Below are 27,712 nucleotides of genomic sequence, written 5' to 3'. Positions count from 1 at the left end.
GGGTTCTGCAAAAGGTGTATTTCCATATTACTAAATTTTTTTGATATTCATATGTAACATATCACTTTTGTCCGCTTTAAATGTTCTATTAGATGCAATTCACAGAATTGTGATATCATTTTTGTTGCCGAAAGACAAAGTTGTAAACTTGACAGTCTCGTTTTCTGAAAATTCTCAGTTTTGATAATTTTTAACAAAGAATTGACGAGATAAAGCAAAAATTCGTAAGCGACAGTCACTACAGTTTAAGATTTTCTTTTAAATGCGACAAACCTCGTGAAATTTGGTGCAGTTGTTGCTGAGAAAAATGAATTCTCCTTTTACATTATTTAGATAGGAGCACCCGAGCTAAAGCTTCATAACCGCCAGCCACTGTTATTCTGCGACGCTGCAAATAATTCGTACTTCAAACCTCTTCTGTTAGCCAAATAAGGCAGTAACTACAAAAATAAAATTATTAGCGCGTAATTTTATACCTTTCCCCTCGCCTATTATAGTGGAATGGTGAATGCCTAATTCATTATTGAACTGAAATAACATGCTTGCTTCGCTACAAGTATTTGTTGTTAAGTTTTGCTTCAGTTGGCAGTGAAGTTTCATGAGTAAAAAGAGTTCAGCAGTGAAATGAACTGCACAGCAGACTTTTGAAGAGTGAAATGCTGACTCGATACATTTTGTGCCTGTCTGTTGCACACCTCACTGTTTCCGCCAATGAAAATACTTTTAAAGAACAGCAGATGCTCCGGAGGTATCAAGAACGACGCCATTTGGAAAAGGCAGCATGACGACGATCTTGTTTTCTTCTGTTTTTCGCTGGCGGAGTAGCACAACTCCGCGCGGTCCGTGTGCATTTGTTGCCAACTACTGTTTTTAAAGTTCTATTCTACTAAAGTAATCTTTATTTTACACTTTCGCTTCTTTACTTCTTCTTGGCAGTGTTTTTCCTGCGCGAGTCCATTTGGCGTGGTTCTTTGTTTGCCAAGTAAAGGAGTGGTGTATCGCACAGGAGTACCTGTAAAATACACCTTATTTCATTTCTCTTTTGTGGGTTTACCCGCTCTTATGGTGAATGGTGGGCGTTATTCACATTTGTACTAGTAAAGGTACCCCCCCCCCCCCTCATTTGCTTAAAAAAGTTAACTTGGGTTGCCACCCCCCCCCCCCCCCCCCCCGAAAAAAAAAATCCTGGGTACGTGCCTGGTCACTGCACAGCTGCGTTAAGATATGCCGCACAGGATTCATTCAAACTACAAAAAAAATGATAAAAACGCCACATACTTGAGCTTACGTTTGAAGAATATTTGTGCAACCACAACACATTTTACTATTGTTTTTCTCCTAGAAGCATACGAGAATGAGATAGTTTCGACCGTCTCATAGTACAACAGAATAAAATACATGACAATCTTGAAACAGTACAAAGAAATGAGTTTCTGCGCGCTGATGATCTTCTTAGCATATCGTATTTATGTTCTTCTTATATTTGTATGTGATGTTTCTCCCCTAATGACGCGGTTCACACTTTTGTATTTATGTTTAGTGTTGTATTTATTCTTTAACTTAGTTGTTTATTTCTATATTATGCAAACTACTACGCTTACACTAGTACTATGTGTTGTGCACGCCTCCTCTTCCTTCTTTTTGTTTGCATTTTAGCCAACTATTCTCTTGCCCCTGCCTATTAGTGTTGTTTTCAAAACACCGTGCGCTATTTTCAAAACGCCACTCCTTTAACCCTGCCAAAGGGTTGACAGTATGAAGAAAAAAAATTAATGCTGCTCAAGGCAGCTTCACGTGTCAGCTAACTTGCAATCTCTTGAACGCACCTATTGCCACAAGTAGAGCTAATATAACATACGTAAAAAGTTCACAGTGCTACATCCTGAGACGAGGTGACAATGAAGCAACCTAAGCATAAGATTGAGTTAGATCCCTTGCATAACCCGAGGCCACACACGATGCTTCTGAACCGGGCAACCCTGGAGCTAGCAAGTGACTGTCATTTTCAGCGTCTTGTTGGCTGTTAGCAGCGCCATCAAAAACTTGTGTGACTGCGCCTAACTACAGCTCCGGGATCATTGCCTGTTGTCACTGCCTTCTCTCCTTACTGCCACGATGTTCTGCTGACAGCTAAGCCAGCGCGAAAAAATGAACAAAAAAAGAGCACCAACACCAATGCACGAAATTGCCCCTTGTTATCGCCGAGTGAAGAAATTATCTTTGTGCAATATTTTATTTGAATCGACGTTCCACAACGTCGTGTCACACTGAGGCTGTCCTTTAGTTGTGAAAAGAGGTGACTCATCTTGGTTCATCGCGAATACTGTCCCAGTTTCGCAAAAGTGCTCAAGGAAGAAGCACATATGCTAGGCTTCCTGGTGTTACCAGCGCTAAACGTAGAAGGAACACGAGACGACAAGACGCCACAAGCGCTGACTTTCAACAACGTTTATTTGAGAGAGTCACTGCTTCTTATACCTTTGACCACACTTGTCACAGGCACGTCATTGCACATCATGTGAAACATGCCCTTTTTCGTACTCAAGATAATAATTGTACATGCAGAAGCTCAAGTTCTTTTTTTGTTAGCAACAAGGACGGCATGCTATCACATTGGTCACAAAGTCTGGCAATCTCAAAAGGACTTCTTCTTGGGCAAGTTGGCGTTAGTGCCCAAGAAGAAGTCCTTTTGGAACATTTTTCTCGTACACGCTGTCATTAAGCAGTTGGTAGTTTGGCGCTTCACTGTCTTCCTTTCTCCTGTCCCTTTTCAAGAAATGTATTTTGCGCCACAAAGTATACCTAGGAAATCTGGCAATCTCGGCTGCCTCAATGATCTCCCGAACCAGCTGGTCACTGTGTTTTTTCAGCACTTCACAGCGTCTGAATTCTGCGGCACAAGCATTAGAGTAATTTTGCGCCGCAGACTTTAAAGTCTGCAGCACAAGCTTTAGACACGTCATTGTACATCATGTTTCACATGATGTGCAATGACATGTCTGTTTCACGTGTGGGCAAAGGTATAAGAAGCCGTGTTTCTTTTAAATAAATGTTGTGGAAAGTCAGTGCTTGTGGTGTTGTCTTCCCGTGTCGTGTCCCTTCTACGTTTTGGGCTGTTGACACCAGGATCGAAAACCAACAAGCCCAAGCTTCCATTCTAGCGATATACTAGGCATTGTGTGTGTTACGGGATCAGTACGTTTGCTGCATTTATTAGTCGAAGAATTCGCTCGTGTGCAGATGTTAGCAGCTGTGTTTGATGTTTTAAGTGCTAAAATGAAACCAAGCCCTCAAAGCCAAGTGGTTGTTAAATCTCTCGCAGGATGCTGAGCCGTCCTTAATAAGCTGGCAAGATTACCAAGGTTGCACTCCTCTTCACCTTGCTGTGGCATCAGGTACCCTGGCTGTTGTTGATTTGCTGGTTAGTGTGACCAACTCTTGTAGCCTGCATGCGAAAAATTTCATTGCCTGCATGGTTTGAAGCAGCTCCTTCTTGCTGCCAAAAACAACACGACAAGCTGGTGTAGATGTATCTTGTGATTGACAGTGGAGGAACGGCAACGGGAAGTAGTGTTTCCTCCCACAATTTCAGTTGCTAAACTTCTTTTTTTTAAAACCGGAGCTTTCTTTGCCGCCTAGTTTCCGCCGTGTCGTTTCCTGTCTTGCTTGATAAGCACAGCGGTGGTCCTGCCTTCTGCTTGCTTTTCTCTGCTCCGCTTTACTGGGGCTCTCAGGCGCGAGCTAGACGTCTGGCGGCACGAAAAAAGAATGTACGCATTCTCACTGCACTGCAAGGATGCACTGGAGACACGTACGACACCGACCCATTTGCGATACATCTGGAGATTGTGAGCACGAGCACATATTCTATTAGATTCGTCAGACGATCCCACCGCTGTCAACCAGATGTAGGAGTCGTCGGACGACCTCGCCCATGCCACCATTTGAAGGAGTTGAAGGTCGTAGAGAGGAACTCAGTGAACAGGATTTAATTACATTATTTACATCATAGACAAGACACATATCGACAGTCTAGCGTGACTCCCATATGGAGCCCGCAAGACTAACATACAGCAAACAGCTTACGAGCACACAGCCCACGAGCACATTTCTAGCATGACAACGAGCACTCAGCTCCTGATGACGAGCACTCACTAGAAGCCGACAATCGCTGCCTATATCCTCTCCGCTCAACGTCATAGTTCGACGTCATTGAAGATGAACCGCCCTCTTGGAGGAGGCGGGCTCACATACACGTGTTGCACAGGTTTCAGTGCCGCACACACACACAGGTGCAAAGGTCCGGAGCTGACGTCAGAGGTGTTTCATAGAACTCTGCTCCGTCCCGGGTGGCACGCCGGGTAGCACATTCCTGAGCTGACCCCGCGCCACGTGGCTGCCGGTTATTCGCAGTTCTCTGAAGTGCGCCCCGTCCGGTTGGATTGGAACACGTGCAGCGGGCGAAAATAGCTGGCACGTTGTCACCCCGTACGGCCATTCCTAACAGCTCTTCCATGGCCCGGAAAATCTCGCCTGGCCAGTGCTGGCAACCGCTGGGCAGGAAGAGAATGGCTGGCGAGCAAGGCGATGGCTTTGCTCTCTGCAACCCCTGCGTACTTGGAATGCCTTCAACCATCTCACAACAACTGGCACAGAAGAGTCGACCCGGCAACACAATACCGCTCAGCATTCAAATGCCCGGAATCAGCTGTTAATCCGCCAGGCCTCCTATCACAATTTCAGTGCAAGTCACTCAACTTGGAATCCCAAATTTTGCCCCAAAATTTTGTGCCGCCAATGCGAGCGTTCACTTTCCTCTTGAGTTCGACCAAACCCGACCGTCACGCTGCACAAGAGTAAAGGTTTACGCAGAATTAAACTGAAGGCTCTCAAACACCAATACCCAAACATAACTTAAAGGGAAGCTGAAACACTTTTCGAAAAAAAAAAATGAGTTCTCTGCGGCATTTTGCAGTTTTGAGTCCCCTGAACACGAATATCTGGTTCAGAAAGGGCGGAAACAAACAAAAGCGGCTGTTTTTTCATGAAAACACGCACCAGCGCCTCACTGCATCGCGCGAACGCCGCTGTTGCCCGTGATTGGTCGGGGCCGTTGTGACGTCGCTCGCGGCAGTCGCTGGTCGGCGCCGCCGTTTCAGAGCGTAGCACGCTGTTCTGTTCTGGCTTCATAGCTGAGTTGTAAGCATTGTGGAACATTCTCGCTGTCTCGGATAGCTTGTATTTTCGCCGTACATGTTCGAACCGACAGCCGATACGGAAAACGATGGCGGCAACGGCGGCAACGACGATGTTGAGTGTGCCAACAGCGAGAGCGATGTGTGCACCTTCTCGCGCGTTGGAAGTCTTAGCTGGTACGTATGTTGCTGTTTTTTTTTTTTTTTCATGTAGCTGCACGTTTCAATGACGGGAGAAAAAATGCGCTAAAATGTCGCTGGGAACTTGCTGCTGGAAGAATGCCGAAGCAGTAACTTCTCATTAGATTGTAAAGACGGGTGCAATTCCGCGATGTCAAGCACCTTGCCGCTGCTTGTTGAAAGTCCCGTGGTTTTTTGAGTGTTGATACACGATCGCGAACATAAGTGCCGCGTTTCAAAGCACGCACATGCAGTGCTGCGAGGTACAGTCATAGAAGTTGCTTATCATGCACATCCAGAGATGGCCAGAGGTATTATATGTGCAATATTCATACCATGGTTCGACGACTTGGCGACTGTGGCTCGATCAAGAATCGGTATGCGTGCTCCATGCTAGTGCTGACATAAAGATATTAGGCAGTTTTAGCACCGCCGTGTGGTAAACACGATAACTGCAACTGTACGTTGAATGTCACTAGGCAAGCCTATACTCCATTTCATACCTCAGGTGCAACACTGTGGAAGCTACACACGAAGTCCGGTCACCAAAATTTATTACTGTGCGCGTTTCCGTCAATGCTTCGCAGCGTGCCAGCGGCGTTCGCTCGCGCGAGCATGCGCATGAAGCTGCCGCGACGGGCTGCAATTAAAAAATGCCGAAAAGAAAACTGTTTTAAAAGAACGTGTTAGCAGCCGTATAAGTACACGGATTGTTTCTATGGGTAAATTCTTTTTTTCCATTCATATTCATATATTTCATATTCATTTCATTCATATTTTTTAATTTCATTCATTTTTCATTCATCTCATTTTTTTCATTTCATATATGAAAATATTCAAAAAAATCGGGTCAAGAAACACCGAACTTTTTCTAAGTGCGAACGCAGCCACTGAAAGAAGTATCTCAAGCCTCTACAGCGTTGCACCTGATGTTTGAAACGGAGTGTAGCAACGCTAGCAACAACGCGTTTCCGCATTTGTCCTAAGGCTATTCGGCTATCGCAGAAATGGTCCGAGCACAGCACAGTTGATTTCGTCGGCACGAACTTATCTCTCCTCACCGCACGGACCCACTGCGCTGCAAGCTTCTTGTCCTTCGGGAACCTGGGAAACACCACATCGTCTCACCCACCTGTGTTCGCGCAGCCGAATGCTGCACAGAACGAGGGCATGTTGGGCGCCCTTGGCTGTAGGCACTCACGCAGCACAGAAGGAAAGAACAGTTCACGAAAATCGCAAAAGAAAACAAACGTGAGCGGCGGCGGCGGCAGATCTCTCGTAGCGTCCTTCAGTAAAGCGCAGGACGGAAAGAGGCATGCCAGCACATGCCAGCACGCCGGTCCGGCAGCTCGGTCCCCGCGAATGACGTCACTCTCGCCGGTTCTCTCCTCTGGCAACCACCTTACCCGGCGCTCCGGGATGCGATGGGGGCGTGTCCGTGGGGGTGATTGAGAAAGCGATTTCCGCCCCTTATATTAACAAAATGAAGAAAAATATTTCGGAACCGTAAATTATTAGGTCTGTTCTTCCCAATCCCAGCAATTTATGGAAATTGAAAACCGTTTCAGCTTCCCTTTAAGCAGCCTAACTTCATGAACAGCCTGTTCTTATCCTATCACAGTGGTGTACTTATCTCATGTACTGCTGCCACTGAACCGTCTGGCGAAATCCACAGGTACGTATATACAATCGCGCTAGCTTTGTGGTCTGTATTCCAAACGCTTACTTGCGACGCTTACTCACATTTGTTCCTTTAATCCACACAGGACACGTTCCTTAAACAACCAACCAAACTTGCGTAACTTACGCAACACAGAGGAACCTTTGAACAAATGTGTCTTTTACTAACTAGCTCTACACACGCATACTAGAGAAGTCAGAATACAGCTGCCCTCGACACACACGAGCAACCCAGTCATAAACCTTCTGCTTCCTTCCGTCCGCGCAGGACACGCGGTAATGGACCTAAGAGCTCTTCTCATTCCAAATGATGCACTTACTGAAAACCTACGCGGTTAACCTAAGAAAATAAAAAAAAACGCTTATAAAAAAAAAAGAAGGTTAACTAAAACATGCGTGCTACTATAGACCTCTCACCGATAACCTTGACATTCAGTTTACTCACATACACACAAAAAAAAAGCCTACCTACTTATTAATGAACGCCTCGCGATACTACATGTTTACATAAAACTCATCTTTCCAATCTCGGAGCTTCTCAAACGAAAACACAAAGCTCATACCTTACATATTGAAAGAAATTCTTAAGTCTCAAATCGTGAAAATTAACCGATGCTCAAAAAATAAAACAACACCTTTCACTTCTACGGAAGCTCCCTTGGCCTCCCGTTCCAAGCATTTACAACTGACTCATACTTTTGAGCCGTACTCGAGGTGGTCGCGGTTTGAAAGCTATTCTGGCTACCCAGGAACAACAAAAGGGCTGGCTCACTATCAGCTCCCCCAAGACGTTACAGTCTAATGCCAATTTGCGTCCTGGCACCCCGCTTTCATCATGACCTCGATTGACCGCGTCGCTACTCCCCACCTGGCCTCGTCTTGCCACCTTGCACTTCTTCGTACTGCACGCTGAGCTTCGAAAATAACGATGGAACGACGAGGAATTTAACTGCCCCGTGCCTTTGTCCGCGTCCATGCAGAACATGTTCTCGGTCCCCCTTTGACCGGTGGCTCGAACATGCTTGATGCGTCAACATCGCCCGTGACGACCGCACCTTTCTTTTCTACGCGCCCTGCCTTTTCGCGCCTGTCGCCGTCTTTGGCTTTGCTACATTAGCCACCGCATTCCGATCCTTTCGGCGTTTCTTTCTGCGGCGCTTTCTCCTCGAACTCTCTTTCATGCCGTCATCTCGCGCCTCGTGCTGGCCGTTACACATCTTGTCGGCCCGGATCGGTCTCTTAGGGCTCATTTAGGGCCGATTTACGCTCGAGCCATCCATCGCCGCAAGCCGCACCGCACGCTTGCGGTCGCGCCAAAAATTGCACGTATCCAGCACTTGTGCACAAATTACCATTTACACTGTGTGCACAGTGTATACCTTACACATTGCAAACCAAAATTTGTGCACAAGTGTTTGATACGTGCAATCTTTCGCGCGACCGCACGCATGCGGTGCGGCTTGCGGCGATGGGCGGCTCGAGCGTAAATCGGCCCTTACGCTCGTATTGATACGGGTAACTTCGTAATTTTTGGTGTTCACTAAAGCGTTTGATACGATTAATAATAACATACTTTTTACTAAGCTAGAAGCCCTGGGAATTACCGGTTCAGTACTAAAGCTCCTAAAACGTTACCTGTATGATAGAGAAAAAACAGTTTTTTAGGAGGTGCTTCTTCTGATACTAAAGTTATTAACCAAGATGTACCACAAGGCTCCATACTAGGTCCCTTTCTATTTTCTATTTATATTAATGATTTACCCACATGTCTTAAGTCGGCACATTGTGTACTATACGCAGATGATACTACTATCTTGATGCGTGACAATTCTTTAACAACCTTAATCCTTAAACTAAACAATGAGCTTAACCACATTGTTGCATGGTGTTCTTCCAATCATTTAATTATCAATCCTTCAAAAACTCAGTTTATGATTTTCCGTTCTAGCCCAAGAATACTACCTGACTTGCCTGACATAACTCTAGATGGTCATCACATTCCCGTCTTTGACTGTGTATCATTTTTGGGCATCAAGTTAGATTTTAACCTTAAGTTTTCTCAACACATTGCCTTCACTAAGCAAAAGTGTACCTTCTGTATTAGAGCATTAATCAAGTCAAGAACATATTTCTCTAAAGACGCTATATAGCATTATACTTTGCCTTCATTCACAGTCACATTAATTATGGCATTGTTTCCTGGGGAAACACATATAACTTCCATATCTTGTCTATTCAACACTTACAAAACCAAACAATCCGCATTATCACTAACAGTGGGTTTTTCATCAGTGCTACTCTATTACTTTGTGAAAATAACGTCCTTGTTGTAACGAACTTGTTCAACTATCATTTAATAATTGTTTTATGAAATACTCACTAAACAGTTTTCATACCAATTCATTGATTCCAGGTACCTCATCAATAATAATAATAACAGGTTTGCACGTAGCTCCAGTTTCCTACTGCCTATAGTTCTTTGTAACTATGGAAAAATGACATCATCATTCGCTGCTATAAAACTGCGGAATGGTTTACACAGCACCACTAAATCTTTATCGTTTCATGTGTTTGGTCATGCGGTGAAGGTTTTTGAGATGTACCACTAATTTTACGTCATTCATTACATTACATTTGTCATATGTATGTAGTGACAGCTTTTTTATGCAATATAGGCTTGTATACATACAATTTGTTTTCCTTAATTTAATTTTTCTATGTTGTATCTTCGCGACTGTTTTTGTTTCTTTTAGTTAGTTTGATCATCTTTAATACGTCTTTCCATTGTTATTATTAACCGAAGTTCCAGTTGCAGTCTTTGACTTTGGGACCCTCGTCGGTATATTGTCTTTTACACATTCATTGCATTTAAGGCATAATAAACAACCTGAAACTGAAACTGTACTGGGTACGAGCCACGTGATGGCAACGGGGGTTTTCCAGCGTACCAATCTTCCTCACAATCACCCCCAGAATTGAGTAGCCATCCTGGCGACCTAGGGAGTGGTGAGCGGCTTGAGCCGGTCAATGTGCACTGTTTCTCACCCACGCGACGGAGATCGGAAGATGGCGATACGGGTTCGACCATGTAATTAACTTGTGATGGTTGTGCAACCACGGGGTAGGGCCCGTGGTACTTCGGGAGGAGCTTGGACGAAAGGCCAGAAGCAGCAACAGGTGGGACTCAAAGCCACACTGAGTCGATGTGGAAGGGGGGTGGGGTTATGACGCTCTTTTTGCCGACACTGTTGAGCAGGCGTGAAACAAAGGGCCAGTTGTCGGCGTGCTTTGAGGGAGCATAGAAAGTGGTGAGCATTCAGCGGGTCCGGCCAGTACGGGAGAACCGTATCAAGGTGCTGGAGGTATGGCGGCCGTAAAACCGAAAGAATGGTGAGAATTCGGTAGTGGGGGGCTGGAGAGGCAGTGTTGTATGCTTAGGTGACGAATGGAAGTACGAGATCCCAGTTGGAGCGGTCAGACGCAACATACATGATAGCATATCACCAGGAGTTCTGCTGAATCTTCTGTTAAGCCATTGGTCTGTGGTTGATAAGCAGTAGTGGTGCGGTGAATAATATGATATTCAGATAGGAGTGACTGCAGGACGTCGGAGCGGAATACGCGACCCCGATCGCTCAGCAGTTCACGGGGTGCGCCATGGCGGAGAACAAAGTTGTTTAAATTGAGCGAGGCGACCTCTCTTGCGGATGCGGCAGGCAAGGCGGTGGTTTAAGCACATCGCGCCAGATGATCTATGGCGATGACAATCCATTGGTTGCCAGCGCCACTAGATGGAAGGGGCCCAAATAAATCAATGCTGACACCGTCAAATGGGTGAGCTGGGCAGGGAAGCGTCTGGAGCGGTGAGGTGGAGAGATGCGGGACACATTTGCATCGTTGGCAGGCAATGCAGGAGCGCACGTATCGCTGGGCGAAGTTCGACATCCCACCAATAATATTGTAGGCAAAGACGTGTGTTGGTCTTTGACACCCCGCTGTCATCACTACTCTGCGGGTCGGAGTGCAAAGCGAAGCATAAATCTTTTAGATGGTGGGGTACTACTTAGAGCCACCTCCGGCCGTTATTGTAGTAGTTGGGGTGGTATAAAAATCTGTCGCGGATGGTGAAATGCTGCGCCTGTCGGCCTAACGCTCGAGGGGCCGAAGCTGCCAGAGGATTTGAGAAAATATTGAATATCACGATGATCCATGGGCTTTCTCGCCACTCCGAGGCCATGTCCAGGATGTCAAGTAGTGAGATATGACTGTAGGTAGAAGTACTGGCGTTCGTAATAACTGGGAAGCGCGAGAGAGCATCGGCGTCAGAGTGTCTGCATCCCGAGTGATAGACGACATGGATATCATATTCCTGGACTCGGAGGGCCCACGGAGCGAGGCGGCCCGACGGTTCTTTGAGGTTCATCATCATCATCATTAGCCTGGTTACGCCTACTGCAGGGCAAAGTCCTCTCCCATACTTCTCCAACAACTCCGGTCATGTATTAATTGTGGCCATGTCGTCCCTGCAAACTTCTTAATCTCATCTGCCCAACTAACTTTCTGCCGCCCCCTGCTACGCTTCCTTTCCCTTGGAATCCAGTCCGTAACCCTTAATGACCATGTCCTGCCCATGCCATTTCTTTTTCTTGATTTCAACTAAGATGTCATTAAGTCGCATTTGTTCCCTCACCCAATCTGCTCTTTTCTTATCCCTTAACGTTGCACCCATCATTCTTCTTTCCATAGCTCGTTGCGTTGTCCTCAATTTAAGCAGAACCCTTTTCGTAAGCCTCCAGGTTTCTGCCCCGTAGGTGAGTACTGGTAAGACACAGCTGTTATATAGTTTTCTCTTGAGGAATAATGGCAACCTGCTGTTCATGATCTGAGAATGCCTGCCAAACGCACCCCAGCCCATTCTTATTCTTCTGATTATTTCAGTCTCATGATCCGGATCCGCTGTCACTACCTGCCCTAAGTAGATGTATTCCCTTGCCACTTCTAGTGCCTCGCTGCCTATTGTAAATTGCTGTTCTCTTCTGAGACTGTTAAACATTACTTTAGTTTTCTGCAGATAAATTTTTAGACCCATTCTTCTGCTTTGCCTCTCCAGGTCAGTGAGCATGCATTGCAATTGGTCCCCTGAGTTACTAAGCAAGGCAATATCAGCGAATCGCAAGTGTTAGATACGGGACCATTTTCTGAACCTACTTCGAGTTCCCCAGACTACATCGAATCGCACCAGAGCTAATTAGGGACGCAGAAACACGGATGCCACATTCCTGAGGCACGGCACGTGCAAACAAGTTGGCGGACCCCACTTCGTGTGCAGCCGGTGGAGCTATCCACTGCTTGGCTCTTCCCGAAAGTGAAGCGAGAGCCTGGCACTGTGGCGGGTAAAGTGGGTCCCGAAGCAAGACGGCTGTAATGCGCCGTGACAACCTGGCGGCGTCGCCCCCATCCATGTATTGTGACGGCGCATTGCAAGTCAGCAAGGCAAGACCGCAGGGAGAAGAAAGCCCTCGGACAAACACCAAGCAGCGACTCTTTTTGCCGGGTGTGACTCCATCGGACGAGCGCCTACCATTGGCCGAAAATGACGACACCCGAGCGGGCTCGCCGATTGGCTGAAAATGGCGACACCTGAGCGGGCTCTCCCATTGGCCGAATGTGACACCGAAGGGCTTAAAGGGACACTAAAGGTTACCAGAAAGTCAAGTTAACGTGATAAAGCAATACTCTAGAACGTCTAAGGCGTCAATATAATCACGAACAAAGCTTTAGTAACCGAGAAATTGAGGTAAATGCATGACATGATTTGAGACCCCCCAGCGACATTCCGGTACTAGCCCGTTGACGAAAGCACTCTTTATCATAATTTATGTCACTAGTACTCAACTACTCGTATTAAAAAGATAACTTCATTAGATTATAAGACGGAAGAAAATACTACTTCTCTACTTCTATTCGATTCTAAGAAAAAATAACATTTGGACGTTACCCTTGAGTAGTATGGGTGATCGAAAGGTTTCGTTTTCGCTCGACTCGGCGCACTCGACTTCGAGTTTCAGTTGTTTCTTTATTGCGTCGTACTGCGGTTGTCCTGCTGGCTCACGAAACTTGCATTTGGAACAAGCAGCGAGAATGCCACGTCCATGTGATGTCGTGGGATGCGTGAACAGTCTGCGAAACTTGGCCGAGGGCAGTTGCAGCGGCGAATCCAACGTTACTTATCACTGTGCCAACGAGGGAACCTCTTCGTTATAAGTGGTTAAGTGCCGTACCTCTGCCACAGTGCTCTGGCAAAGAGCCGAAAAATCACATAGTGTGCTCGCTGCACTTTCGTCCAGAGGATTACGAGTTCAACGCCGACTTACTGAAGTCGCGTGAAGTGCCTTTCAAAGCAGGCCGTCGTCGTAGTAGTACGCAACGACACCGGCAGCGCGAGCCCTCTACAGCTGGTCACGTTCATCAGTGCTTAAATCGCTGAACTGGAGCCCAGCATCGCGAGCTAATGTGTCGTTGTCAGGGTCATCCATTGCAACGAGCGTCGAAGTTGGCGTCATAAAATAAAGAACCAGCTTATCGTCGTGCGCTTTCCCTTCCGCTAGCCACCGTAGTTCCACTTTTGCGCTGCTGTCTGCTCCGCCTTGGCTCTGTTTCTGGTCGCGCGTTTGCGTTTTGCGCAGAAAATATAACACCGTCTGCGGGCGCCGTTTTACTCACCAACGGCGCAACGTCACTATGAGACCATGACGTCACCACTCCTCGATCGGAGGGCGGGCGACTTGAACTGCACTAAAGGTACGCAGACGCTTCAGAATGCATTTTCTCCTAAATTAAGTCTCTCCTTCGCATGAAACAAGCGTTTTGAGGTTTCTGTGATGGTATTTCAACAGTTCACGTTGACTTAATATTAACCTTTAGTGTCTCTTTAAAAGACGCAGACCGGGAGCAGCAGAAGGGCATTCCTAGAGCATTCCTAGAGCATTCCTTGATTCATTTCTTTCGAGCTTCTTGCCGCGGGTCGCAGCGTCCGAGTTGCTGCCGGCCCGTAATGACTTTAAGACTGTTAATTGACGCTCACTGTAAATCATGTAAATAAACCTCCCAAGTTTTTCATCCCAAAGTCCCCCTCAACTCCTATAACTGGTTGCTAGCGGTGGGATCGCCTCCAAATGCATCAACTGGTGGCAGCGCTACGGATCAACCTTCGTCGAGAGAAATCCTGAAGAACCCGGAGCAGCAAAAAAGAGCCTTTGTCCAAAGGAGTCGCGAGAAACCGGGAAGAGCAAAGAAGAGAGAGCCTTCGTCGAAAGAGGTCCTGAGAAACTGGGAGTAGCGGAAAAGAGCAAGCCTTCGACCCAGGGAGTCCTGAGGAAGTGGGAACAGCGGACCAATGAACCAGATGGCAGGGTGCTGCAACCGTAAGTGAGCGCGTGATTTTTTTTTCCTTTTGATTCGCCAGATTCAAATGTTGTGTGTTCATTTTGATAGTTCTGGGAATCGGGAATTTGTTGCATTGTGTGTTTGCACTAATGAAGGGAAACAGTTCTAACCACCAGTCGGGGCAGCTGCCATGGATCTTGGGAAAGGTTGATGAGGTTAGACTTGTTGTTGGTGTGCGACGATTTGGGAGTTGAGGCGGATGAACAGATGAAAACGCCAGCTATCATAAAGGCGATTGAAGATAGTGGCAATGATGGTAAAAGCATTGAGCTTGCTTGGGAGGTGATACAAGAACCACGGGAGCCTGAGCATTGTGAACGTGTGCGTGAGCGTCATGAACGTAAAAGTGAGCGTAAGCATCAAGAACGCAAGAATGAACGGAAGCGTGAGCTTCAAGAACTTACTCTTAGGTGTGAGTGTCACGAATGTGAGAATGAACGCGAACGTGAGTATCAAGGACGTAAGCGTGAGCGTGAGCAAAAGTATGAGAGAGAGAAGGCAGCATTGTTAAAAAAGCTACAATATGTTGATCAATTAAAGGCACAGAGACAACGGCTGTCTGAAAATTCTGTAGGCAGTACAGAGCACAAGAATGAGGAAGTGTCTAGCGGATTTTCGCCAAGATCCGACGCAGTGCCTGTGAGATTGGCTGCACATTCATAAGTAAAGGGAAAAGGCTAGCTAACGATGCCTTAGTGGCAACAGAGGCCGTTAAAGGCCGCAGGGAGAGCAACGAGGTGCTGTGCCAACAGATGACTGTAGAGACAGCTAGGCCAGCTGCGAACAAATTGGCAGTTACCGCGCGTGTGCGTCACTGGTAATGTTAGCGAGGTTGCTAGCGAAGAAAAGGGTACTGCTGACCCGACAGGCGCGAGCACCCATGTCAGGTCAGATCTGCGGGCCGAAGTGATGTGCGAGCTGGACGATGCAGTTGGGAGTAGTTCTCAAGATGGCGAGCTCCGTAGCTCAAGAGAGGACAACTGCATTGTTCAGGGATTGGTGGAGCTCTCCGCCAGTCTAGGTAGCCTAGATAGGTATGATTCAGTTAGTAATCATTCGGACTGTGCGCGTGAGACAGCGATTGATATCGACGCGCTGTGTGCTGATGCACAGCGTGAGCTGGGCAATGCAGTAGACGGCAGTTCGCAAGAGTGCGAGTTGCATAACTCGAGTAAAGCCTGCTGCATTGTTCAAGAGTCGGTTGAGGTGTCCGCCAGTCGAGGCAAAGTGAGAGTAGATTTAAATGTAAATCACTCGGAATGTGCGGCTAAGAGACCGATCCGGGCCGACGAAATGTGTAACGGCCAGCTCGAGGCGCGAGAGAGCGACGTGAAAGAGAATTCACAGAAAAAGCGCCGCAGAAAGAAGCGCCCTAAAGATAGGAATGCGGTGACTAATGTAGCGCCGCCAAAGACTGTGAGAGACCCAAAAGGGCAGGGCGCGAGGAAAAGAAAGGTGCGGTCGTCACTGACGATGTTGACGCATCAAACACGTTCGAGCCACCGGTCAAAGGGGGACCGCGAAGCATGTTCTGCACGGACGCGGTCAAAGGTCACGGGGCAGTTAAATTCCTCGTCGTTCCGTCGTTCTCTTCGAAGCTCAGCATGTAGTACAAAGAAGCGCAAGGAAGCAAGACGAGACCAGGTGGGGAGTAGTGACGCGGTCAATCGAGATCGTGATGAAAGAGGGGCGCCAGGACGCAAATTGGCAGGGGACTGTAACGTCTTGGGGGAGCTGATAGTGAGTCAGCCCTTTTGTTGTTCCTTGGTAGCCAGAGTAGCTTTCAGACCGCGACCACCTCGGGTACGGCTCAAAGTACGAGTCAGACGTAAGCGCTTGGAAAGGGAGGCCAAGAGCGCTTCCGTAGAAATGAAGTGTTTGGTTTTATTTTTTGAGCACTCGGATAATTTTCGCGATTTAAGTTTCTTTCAATATGTAAGGTATGAGCTCTGTTTATGTTTTGTTTGAGAAGCTCGAGATTCGAAAGACGCGTTTTATGTAAACATGTAGTTTCGCGAGGTGTTCATTAATAAGTATAGTCGGATACAACTTTAGAAAAAAGGGGGCGTTTACTCCTCCGAGGCGGATGCACATGAACATCCACCAATGGGCGCGCACTCTGGACTGACGTCATGCGCCGTACAGCCGGTGGCCCCGCCGTCGGAGAAGATGGCCGCCCGGGCTTCGAGCTGGGCCAAGTCGCGTCAGCTGTGCGCGTCAACGCCTCGTCACAGTGAATTCCCAAACTGTTTTTGATTGTCTATCATCCGGAAATATTACTGCGAGCTTACGATGCGGCATTTGTGCCGCGTGCATTTATTCCAAGCCGTGATCCGGCGAAGAAACATTGCAGCAAGCATCGCTGACGCTGCACTACGCTTTGCCTGAAAACAGCATCCCACGGCGACCGCTGCAAACACAGATCCTGCCTATTTGTTCCATGTCTGTTTTATTTCGCTCCCGTGTGAAGGTACAACGAGAAATGTTTGCCAAAGTCTGGTGCCTACTGTCAGCGGTGGGTGTGTGCGTGTACTGTGTCGCTGCGTTTCTCGTCAGACGAGATGAAGTGATGGAGCAAAACCATTCTCAGGAGAAATGAGAAAAGCGTCCGCGCATGAAGCAAACTTACGAGCGTCTCAACAGAAAATATTTGCAAAAGAAGCCTCCAACGCCAAGATCTGTCGCCATTAATTTAGCGTGAACGATCGTTTTCAGCACTGAGATGCCCGAGCGTCTAACGGCGGCGCTCGTGCGTCTAACGGTGATGCTCGAGCGTTGTGTGGCACCGTCGATTGATTGCTTTCCACCAGTGCTCACCACGCGCGCAAGCTGTAGAATGCGTGCTGTGGCACAGTCACGCATAAGTTGTGTTGCCAGCGCTCGATATGGTTTCTCACAACAGCTTCGTGCTGTTTTTCGATTCTTGTGATATGTTGCAATTAAAAAGACAGGGTTAAGGGAACGGTTAAAAAAAAACATACGAGAAAGTAGGCACAGCAGCTTGTGAACAAGCTGCTATAATACCTCTACCCAGGTCAGTTTGTAAATGTGTGTATGTTTTCTTGCATTTGTCAATTTTTTTTTAATTTCCCACATTTCTTTATATTTGAGTTTTTCTTAGTTTTCGCGTTTGTGTGCCTGATTCCATGCATGTTTACGCATATGCTTATTTCTGTCCTTTTATCTTATATTGACATTTGTTTTTGCTAGTTTTCTTTCAGCAAAGTCTTTACATATTTTCATTAACGGATCTCATTGAAAGCACTAACTACTGTACACTGCAGGGCTGGCCTCTTCCATCTCATTAAAACCTTTCTCAGTGGTCTACCTTGTCTTATCAATCTGCCTACTCGCTGTGTTTTCTGTCCTTGCTTCTGTGTTGTTGCTATTGTTATTATGTTATTATTATTATGTTATTAACCAACTTGCTCAAAACAAATTTTGATCGCCTATGAAAACAGAAAGGTTTAGAGATACATTTTCTTAAAAGCGTCATGTGGGTTGCACAGCAACTTTGCCTCATACCTCTGTTCATGTTTATGCAACAGTACATGTGGCAGCTCGCCAGGAGTGCACATGAAAGGCGGCATATTGCGAAGCAACATCTTTCTATGCTGTTGCATTTTTCATGCATTCAGTCTTAGTAAAGAGATGGTTTCGCTGCCCATCACATTAGATGGTAAAAGTTTTCAACAGGAATAACATTGTGCAGCGGGGAGTCATTTCCTGTCTGACGCTTTCATCGTTGCAAAGACATTTTTCAGTGAGTGGAGCCAGTGAAGCAGTGCACTGAGAGCTTTTGCAACTTTCACCATTTATTACTTCACAAATGTCATTGTCTGAACCTGGCTGTCCATCACTATGCCGATGGCTTGTGAATTAAATAATTGCCTCAATAAAACACATTCAACTTCACTCAGCATTTTTTACTACAAACAATGCTAGCAGAGCTATTCAGGGTGAATAATTGTGCTTACATTGGTGTTACTTGCCCGGTCAGATAAACAAATAACAAATACAACAATGGCTGTGGCATGACTGTGATTTGACCCCGCAGGGGCGTCTGCGTCAGCAGGCGTTTGGTGTGTTGCGACACCACGTACCCGAGCACACGAGGGTTGGACCCTCCCGCGTGTAGCCGTGCGCGGCTTAGCCGTGTCTGGGGAAAAGGGGATCCTGGGGGTTGAGCCGATGCTGGGTGTTTGGACCTTTAAGGCCCCCCGGCGGAGGCAACACACCTCTTCGGCCTCGGCTTCACATAGACGGCACCCCCGGACTGACCCACCCGGGGGAAATCGGTAGTTGCCTTTTCCTGTCTCTCTCTCCCTCTAGCCTTCGTCTTTCCCTTACTTTCCACCTTTCCTGTCTCCTTCTCTCTTCTATTCACTTCCTTCTTCTTGGCGGCAAGGGTTGGATAGCCACACTTCCCTGTGTGGCTATCCAACCTTGGGTACACCATATTTGGTTATAGTGGCGGCGTACGACTGGCGTAGTGCAGACTTGCATGCAAGCTCTGCCGCGTCCCCTTCGTTGGGCTCCATGGTGGGCGGTCGGCGCTGTTGCCGAATTTATTATGCCTATTCATGGAAAATTCTTTTCCCCCATTTCCTGATCACCCCCCTAAACGAGGGCGCACCGAAGTCTTTCAATTTTTGGGCAACCGAACATGTAACTTTCCCCGCTTTCACGTCGTCCACTCTGATCAATCTGGAAAGACGGTGAGAATGATCTCACCTTTTCTGGTATCGAAAACCCTGACTGAAGTCTTTGGACCTGGCTACAAAGCGTCGAAAATGGCAAGCGGCAATCTCCTACTGGAGCTTCGTGATGAGAAACAACATGAAAAACTACCTAAACTAGTGTCCTTTGGCGATGTTCTGGTTACAGTTACCCCACACCATACCATGAATACCACGCGCAGCGTCGTCTCCGATGCTGATTTGCTAGAGCTATCTGAAACTGAACTCCTGGAGGGCTGGAGTGATCAGAACGTCGTCAGTGTCAAACGAATTAAGATTAGGCGGGAAGGAAAAGAAATTCAGACAAAACACCTAATACTTACTTTCGGCTCTAGTGTTCTGCCCGACACCATCGAGGCCGGGTACCTCAAGATTCGTGTTAGGCCATATGTGCCAAATCCCCTGAGATGCTTCAAGTGTCAAAGGTTCAGCCACAGCTCACAGAACTGTCGAGGCCGGATGACTTGTGCCAAGTGTAGTGAACACGAACACTCCTCTGAAACATGCCAGAATACCCCACACTGTGTCAACTGTGATGGCGAGCATGCCGCGTACTCGCGGTCCTGCCCGTCTTGGAAAAAAGAAAAAGAAATAGTAACCATAAAAGTAAAAGAAAATATCACTTTCAAGGAGGCACGCAGGCGGGTTTCATACCTGCCCAAGAAAAGCTTTGCCGATGTGACGCGCCAGGGGGCAGCGACACAAAGGCTTCCAGCGGCTGTCCGACCCACAGTCAGTGAGTCGGCAGTTACGCAATCTGCCCCCGCGGCGGTTGCAGCTAGGGCTGCTCCGTCAACCGAGGAGAAGGGATCATCGACCCCGAAGGTGAGCGCAGCCGAGGCTGCCTCAACCTCCCAGGTCCCTTCCAGCGCTGGCAACGGCCGGCGCAGCCAAATCCCCCAGGGAGCCCCATCGACCTCCGGGCTGGTGGGCGCAGGGGTCTTGCCCTCCAAGGCGGGACTCTCCCTGGTAACTTCTCGCTCGCAAGAGCACGTGTCCGGCGCCTCACAAGAGGCAATGGACACTACACCTATTCTCAAGGCGCACCAAGCGCCTAAGGAGCGGCGAGGCTCCCTCGAACGCTCCAGAAAGGGCAGAACCCCCGTTACAGGGCCTCGAAAGAGCTCTGTAACCTAAGCGGCATCACCTCCATTTCCGTAAACACAGCACAATTTTTTCTTTAAATATGGATACACAAATCATTCAATGGAATGTCAGAGGTCTTCTTAGGAATCTCGATGATGTGCAAGAACTTACCCATAAACACAATCCGAAAGTGCTGTGTTTACAGGAAACACACTTAAAACCAAAACACACAAATTTTCTTCGACAACACGTTACTATTCGCAAAGATCGCGATGATTCTCTCGCATCATCGGGCGGTGTTGCAATTATAATTCAAAAAAGCATAGCCTGTCAACGTTTGCAGCTACGAACGGCCCTTGAGGCAGTGGCGGTTCGAGTCATTCTGCTAAACAAGCTTATCACTATTTGCTCACTTTATATATCCCCACATTATAAACTAAGCAAACATGAATTTCAGTCCTTTATTGATGAATTGCCAGAACCCTACGTTGTTCTTGGCGATTTCAATGCACATAACTACCTGTGGGGCGACCCTCGTATAGATGCGCGAGGACGTCTTCTCAAACAGTTCCTCTTTTCTTCTGGTGCTTGTCTGTTGAATAAAAAGGAACACACATATTACTCTCTTGCAAATAGAACCTATTCTTCCATAGACCTTAGCATAGTCTCCCCGTCTGTACTGCCTGAACTTGAATGGGAAGTTACCGACAACCCTTACGGCAGCGACCACTTCCCTATACTGCTAAGATCACCGAAAGAAAATGAATATCCACCACACGCTCTTAGATGGAAGGTTGAGACAGCCGATTGGGAGAAATTTCGATCTCTGTCTAGTATCTCATGGGCTGACTTGTCTTCGTTAGGAATTGATGCTGCAGTCGAATTCTTTACAGCATTCATAATAGATGTCACATCTAAATGCATATCCGAAGTGAGTGGTCTGGCATGCAAACGACGTGTGTCGTGGTGGAACAGCGAATGTAGGATCGCCCGTAAGAATCAGAACAAGGCGTGGGGGTTGCTGCGCGCTTCTCCCACTGCAGAGAATCTTATGAACTTTAAAAAAATAAGGTCCCAAGGCAGGCGAACCCGCCGACAGGCCAGAAGAGAAAGCTGGCACAAGTTTTTATCAAGTATTAACTCGTTTAGGGATGAGGCCAAAGCCTGGAACAGAGTAAATAGGATTAGAGGGCGGCAAACACTTTCACTCCCCCTGGTAAACACACAGGGAGATACACTGCAAGACCAGGACGACTCACTTGGGGAATATTTTGAGAGCGTGTCAAGTTCAACAAATTATACACAATCCTTTCTCAAACACAAAGAAACAGAAGAACGTAAGCCATTACCAAGAAAAGGTCGAGAGAATGAGCCTTACAACCGTCCCTTTAGCATTGCCGAGCTAAGAGCTGCCTTGATCACATGCAAGAGCTCTGCACCAGGACCTGACAGAATTATGTACGACATAATTAAGAACGTACACACTGATACACAATTGACTTTACTTGCACTTTTTAACACTATTTGGGCTGCTGGATATCTTCCACTTGCATGGAGAGAAGCGATTGTGATTCCCATTCTGAAGCAAGGTAAAGATCCTTCGTTGGCATCAAGTTACCGCCCGATAGCCCTCACAAGTTGCATTTGTAAGCTGTTTGAGAAAATGGTTAATCGGCGACTCATACATTTCCTGGAATTAAACCAAATGCTTGATCCCTTTCAGTGTGGCTTCAGGGAAGGGCGGTCTACAATTGATCACCTTGTGCGCATTGAGGGAAACATTCGCGACGCCTTTCTACATAAGCAATATTTCCTATCCGTGTTCCTCGATATGGAGAAGGCGTACGACACAGCGTGGCGCTACGGAATCTTGAGAGACTTGTCGGGAATGGGCATCCGTGGCAATATGCTCGCCCTAATAGAAAGCTATTTGTCCAACCGTACCTTCCGTGTAAAAGTCGGTAATGCACTGTCACGTCCTTTTACGCAGGAAACTGGTGTACCCCAGGGAGGTGTGCTCAGCTGCACTCTTTTTATTGTTAAGATGAACACACTACATGCTTCACTGCCACCGGCCATTTTTTATTCCGTATACGTCGACGATATACAAATAGGCTTTAAATCCTGCAACCTCGCAGTATGCGAGAGTCAGGTACAGCAGGGCCTGAACAAGGTTTGCAAGTGGACTGACGAAAACGGATTTAAGATCAACCCCCACAAAAGCTCTTGTGTTTTTTTACTAGAAAGAGAGGCCTGGCTCCAGATCCTTGTGTTCAACTGAGTGGACATCAAATACCTATCAACAAAAAACACAAATTTTTAGGTATTATACTTGACTCCAAGCTCACTTTTATACAGCACATTAAATATCTTAAAGAAAAATGCCTAAGGACAATGAACTTGCTTAAAGTTCTATCCCACTCAACATGGGGTAGCGACAGGAAGTGTCTGATGAATGTTTATAAGAGCCTAATTCGATCACGATTGGACTATGGTGCCGTCGTATATAACTCTGCCGCTCCGAGCGCACTAAAGATCCTAGATCCTATCCACCATCTAGGTATCCGCTTAGCCACTGGTGCTTTCAGAACAAGCCCGATTGACAGCTTATACGCGGAATCAAATGAATGGTCGCTCCATCTACAGAGAACTTACATCAGCCTTACATATTTCCTAAAAATACACTCCAATCATCAACATCCATGTTTTAACGCTGTTAACGATATGACCTGCACTACACTATTCCATAATCGTCCTTCTGTAAGAAAGCCTTTCTCGCTTCGAGTGAGGGAGCTTAGTGATGAGATACATGTCCCACTCCCCGAGCTTCGCCTAATGCATCCAGCCAAGCTGCTACCTCCTTGGGAGTGGCAGCTGATACAATGCGACACATCTTTCATTCAAGTTACAAAGCACGCTCCTGAGGCCGAAATCAGAATGCATTTCCTAGAACTCCAGCACAAGCATTCCTGTGCAGAGTTCTACACAGACGCTTCGAAGTCAAATGCCGGGGTATCCTATGCAGCCGTCGGCCCATCCTTCTCGGAATCCGACGTACTGCATCCGGAAACAAGCATATTTACGGCTGAGGCCTACGCATTACTTTCTGCTGTGAAGCAAATAAGAAAATCAAAACTTCCAAAAGCAGCGATCTATACAGACTCCCTAAGCGTCGTGAAGGCCTTGATGTCAGTCTATACACACAAAAATCCTGTACTTAGTGAACTCTACACCGTCTTGTGTAAAGCGTACATATCTAACCAGCGTATCATTATATGCTGGGTGCCTGGCCACAGGAGCATTGAGGGTAACGTTCTGGCGGACGAGATGGCCACGTCAATCGCATCGCAAACTGTAAACCCTACTGCGGCGGTGCCTGTCACAGATCTGAGGCCTTTCTTGCGAAGGAGATTGTGGGACCACTGGCAACGCATGTGGGACGCGGAAACGAATAATAAGCTCCACCTGATAAAACCACAGTTAGGATTCTGGCCCTCTACTACAAAATCACGCCGAACAGATGTCCTATTCTGTCGTCTCAGAATAGGACACACGTTTGGCACCCATAATTTTCTACTCACCGGAAGTGAGCCTCCAACTTGTGGTAGATGCGGGGAGAGGCTGACCGTACTCCACGTCCTCCTGGAGTGTCGGGAAGCCGAATCTGAGAGAAAGAGACATTTTTCATTAGCATACCAACAGCACATTCCTCTTCATCCTGCAATGCTTCTTGGTCCAGAGCCGCTTTTTAATGCAGACACAGTATTAGGTTTCATCAGAGATGTAGTCTTACATGTTATTAGCCCCATGCATTCGTAGCGCCTCCTCTCTCCAGAGTATGCCACTGTGATAATTGTCTTGCATAGCACATGCCTCCAGGCCCTTGTGTTTCAAGAGCCCTAAGGAGGCAGTAGTGCTCTATCATTTCTTATAATCTGCTATATTTTACCTATCGTATCATTCTTTTTAAATGCATCTAAATGTTCATAGTACAAGTCATACGTCATCGCCATAATTTTATTATACAGATTTTGCGCACTTTAGTGCGTATATTTTAAGGCCCCTTTACGGCCACGTCGCACCAACTTCATAGTAATCATAAGTACATTGCAAACCCATTAGCACAGACATGGCGCTCTTTGGCCATACCTGGCCCTTGCGCCAAAAAACCCCATACATCATCATCATCATCATGACTGTGATTTGATGTGCAGACTGTGAACGGTGCCTTTCAAGCGTGCCCTCGACTACTGCTATTAATAGCTACCCAAATGAGTTTTCTGGGCCTAACTAAGCTAAGGATGTTTGATAATTGTTCTTATTCGCAAAACTTGCCTGGGCCAGGTAACCAAAATAAGCAATGCCGCCACATGAATGTGTTTTTGCATGCAAGCTGCCAACAGTGGCTGTCGTTTTCGCATTGATTGCTGCTGTTTCACCAACAGTGGCGACAGCTTGACTGCGCTTTGACGTGCAGGCTGCTAATGGTGCCTTTCAAGCGTGCCCTCGACTACTGCTATTAATAGCTACCCAAATTAGTTTTCTGGGCCTAACTAAGCTAATGATGTTTGATAATTGTTCTTATTCGCAAAACTTGCCTGGGCCAGGTAACCAAAATGAATTGCGACCACATGTTGTGCTTTTGTACGCAAACTGCTAAAAGTGGCGGTCAATTTCGCATTGACTACTGCTGCTTCACCTGCAATGGCTACGACATGGCTGCGCTGTGAAATACTAAAGGTGCCTTTCAAGCATGCCCCGACGACTGTTATTTCATCACAGGGCCCGTCATGCTCATAGGTGGCTGCCCAATAGAGTATTTCGGGCCTTCTGACATTGGCATTATTCATCTCAACGGGCTGGAAAAAACATTAGGGGCAGCACAACTGCACTCAAAGCACAATATGCTTTGGCGTGCAGGCTGCTAAGAGTGGCTGTCACTTTCACGTTGACTACTGCTTTTTCGTGTGAAGGTGGACAGTGGCTGCCCGAATGAGCATTTTGGGCCCCACATAGTTATTCAGAGTTAATAACTGTATTTGCATTCAGATTTTCCAGCATTTCAGCATGTTTTCATGCCAAATCTTATATTGAGCATGATCTGTGCAGGACGATACTTTTTGAGAATTGGGCTTCGATTAAAAGAAATATGTCACCAAATGAACTGCTTATTTTTTTGAGAGATCACGGGAGAATGCTTGGCTGCTGCGAACCCACCAGAAAAATTTTGGTAGCCCTAATAAGGGCTGTTCTTTTGTTAATAAGAAGCTGTTATGCTTCATCGAGTGTCTCAATGCCGGAAAGCTCGCAGTCGGAGTCGCTTTCTTCACTGTCATCTTCACCCACTTGGATGATGATGGGTTGAATACGGTCACTTCCAGACGTATCAAGCCTGAACTTTACCTCCAGGTCCATCACGTGGTGAATGTTCTTCCTCCAGTCTTCTGCCGTCCTGTGCTTGATTTTTTCTCTCAAGACGTCTTCGGCTGTGGACAGCTTGAAGTCTCCGTTGCCCACAGCGATGCTATTTTTCACCTTTGCCCACACAAGCTCGATAGGATTAAATCGCAGTGGTACGGTGGCAGCCTGAGTACAATGCATCCAGCCCTTTCCACTGCATTGTCTACGATATGTAGCTCAGAAAGCGCGGCCAACCCAAGAAGCTGCTTTCTAATTATCCTTTCGCTGTAGGTGATGGTTTTGCTTTTGAGCCACTCCTGTATTTTTTCCTTCTTCCAAGCTGTCATTGACAATTTCTCTTCTCTCTGGGAATGGTAAGGTCGATTGTCCAAAACAATGACGCTACCAGCAGGCAACTTCTGCAGAACGTCATTAAACCATCCCTCAAAGCGATTGCCGTCCATTTCATTGTGGTAGTTGCCTGTTTTTTGGTCACGGAATCTATCTAAGCAGCCGTCGCTGAAGCCATCCTTGCTGCCGATGTGCATCACAATCAGGTGCTGGCCTTTTCCAGAAGGTTGTTTCGGACCCGTCGACAGGCGATTTGCTCGAGCGTGCAGGTGTCCGCGCTTCTGCACCACGATGTCTCTCCACATGATCGACCCTGTGTGTCCCGCCGTCAACCATGTCCCGTCTAGGACAAAGATCTTTCGGCCTTCTGCCTGTAGCGCTCCACGTCAAGAAGGTAGCGATTCCACCATGTCATCCCGGTCGATAAGCAGCGAATTGTGGTTCCTCTTCTCATGCTTTAATCAGATGTCGACAAGCAGGCGATGCACAGTTCACCGCTTCAGTGATGGGAGATCCATTTTTGCATGTGCCGAGATATGTGTGGCCGGCAGGAGGTCTGGACCCCACTTCACGCAGAGTCAGAGACGAGGAGAGCTTTCTTGGCGAAGAATTCTTTATACAGTGTTTACATGTTGTGGTCGTTATCAGGAGAGAGACCAACAGAGCAGCTGCAAGCTGCTTAAATAACACTCCTCAGTCCCCAGATTCCCCACACAGACCCTACGGACGAAACAAGGTCGAGAGAGAGGGTCCGGGCTGCCTCCGTGGTCCTAACGCCGCTCTCGGTGGCCGGTGCTTCCTCGAACCGCGCTGCGGCGTCGGGCCGATCTGGCGGTCGGTCAGAATGGTGTGCCGGGGAAGTTTTATAGCCCGCATAGGACAAAGGGAACCAACTGCAAGGCACGGGGTCGAAACACAGCCCTCCTTTGGAAACCGTCCCAAACACAGAGGGAGTCGTTCGTGGTGCAGGTGCCGCCGGACAAAGGAAGGGGGGAGTTGCATTGCTGCCGGCACGGGGAGGGGCCGAATAGCACTCCGTGATCCGGTGGCCGCTTCAGTCGTGGACGCCGCGCAGCCACGAGGAAACCCGAGCCGTGCACGTAGTCGTGTGCCCGAAGCAGGCACCATGCGGGGATGAATGCTGCCTCCACGGTAGACACACCATAGCAGTGGCCTTCCGTCAGGCAAATCCCAGGGCGCAAACATAACACCATATACGCTTCGAGAACTCGTTAGTGATCTTCACGACCGTCGGTATCTCGTTGCGGCGAAAGAAATCGTGCACACGACCTTGGCGCTCACAACGTGTAATACTTCGTGCTGCATCTTCTTTTCTCCACATTTTGTGGGCGCTTTCGCGACGGCGTCGACAGTTTGCCACCCGAAATATGCGAAGCTTTGACCTCCCTCCTCACCTTGAACACTGTGCTTTCGCTGACACCGAGCATCTTGAGTTTGTAATGGTTATGATAAATGCATTCTTTTATATATGCTCTTGTTCAATATCAACTGATTCATTTGAAGCTCGGATCAGGAGTAGTATATTTGCCGTGTACATGTAAAGAAGCGCAAAAGCCATGCAGAGCTGCCCTTTCTACTTTCGTCACTTGCAATGAAGCTAAAGAGCAGACGACG

General features: G+C 47.3%; 1 protein-coding gene across 4 annotated transcripts in view; it reads left to right on the top strand.

Moving 5' to 3' along the window:
• The window catches only part of LOC142576680 (uncharacterized), a 516,248-nt gene that overhangs the window by 141,835 nt on the left and 346,701 nt on the right, over positions 1 to 27,712 (top strand). For all 4 annotated transcript variants that reach the window (XM_075686909.1, XM_075686911.1, XM_075686910.1 and 1 more), the window contains exon 6: positions 3,323 to 3,421. In XM_075686909.1, coding sequence (XP_075543024.1) covers positions 3,323 to 3,421 — 99 coding nt within the window. The remainder of the gene's footprint in view (positions 1 to 3,322; positions 3,422 to 27,712) is intronic.

The sequence above is a fragment of the Dermacentor variabilis genome, chromosome 3, assembly GCF_050947875.1.
Source record: "Dermacentor variabilis isolate Ectoservices chromosome 3, ASM5094787v1, whole genome shotgun sequence".
Taxonomy (NCBI): domain Eukaryota; kingdom Metazoa; phylum Arthropoda; class Arachnida; order Ixodida; family Ixodidae; genus Dermacentor; species Dermacentor variabilis.
This window is presented reverse-complemented; position numbering and strand designations above follow the sequence as displayed.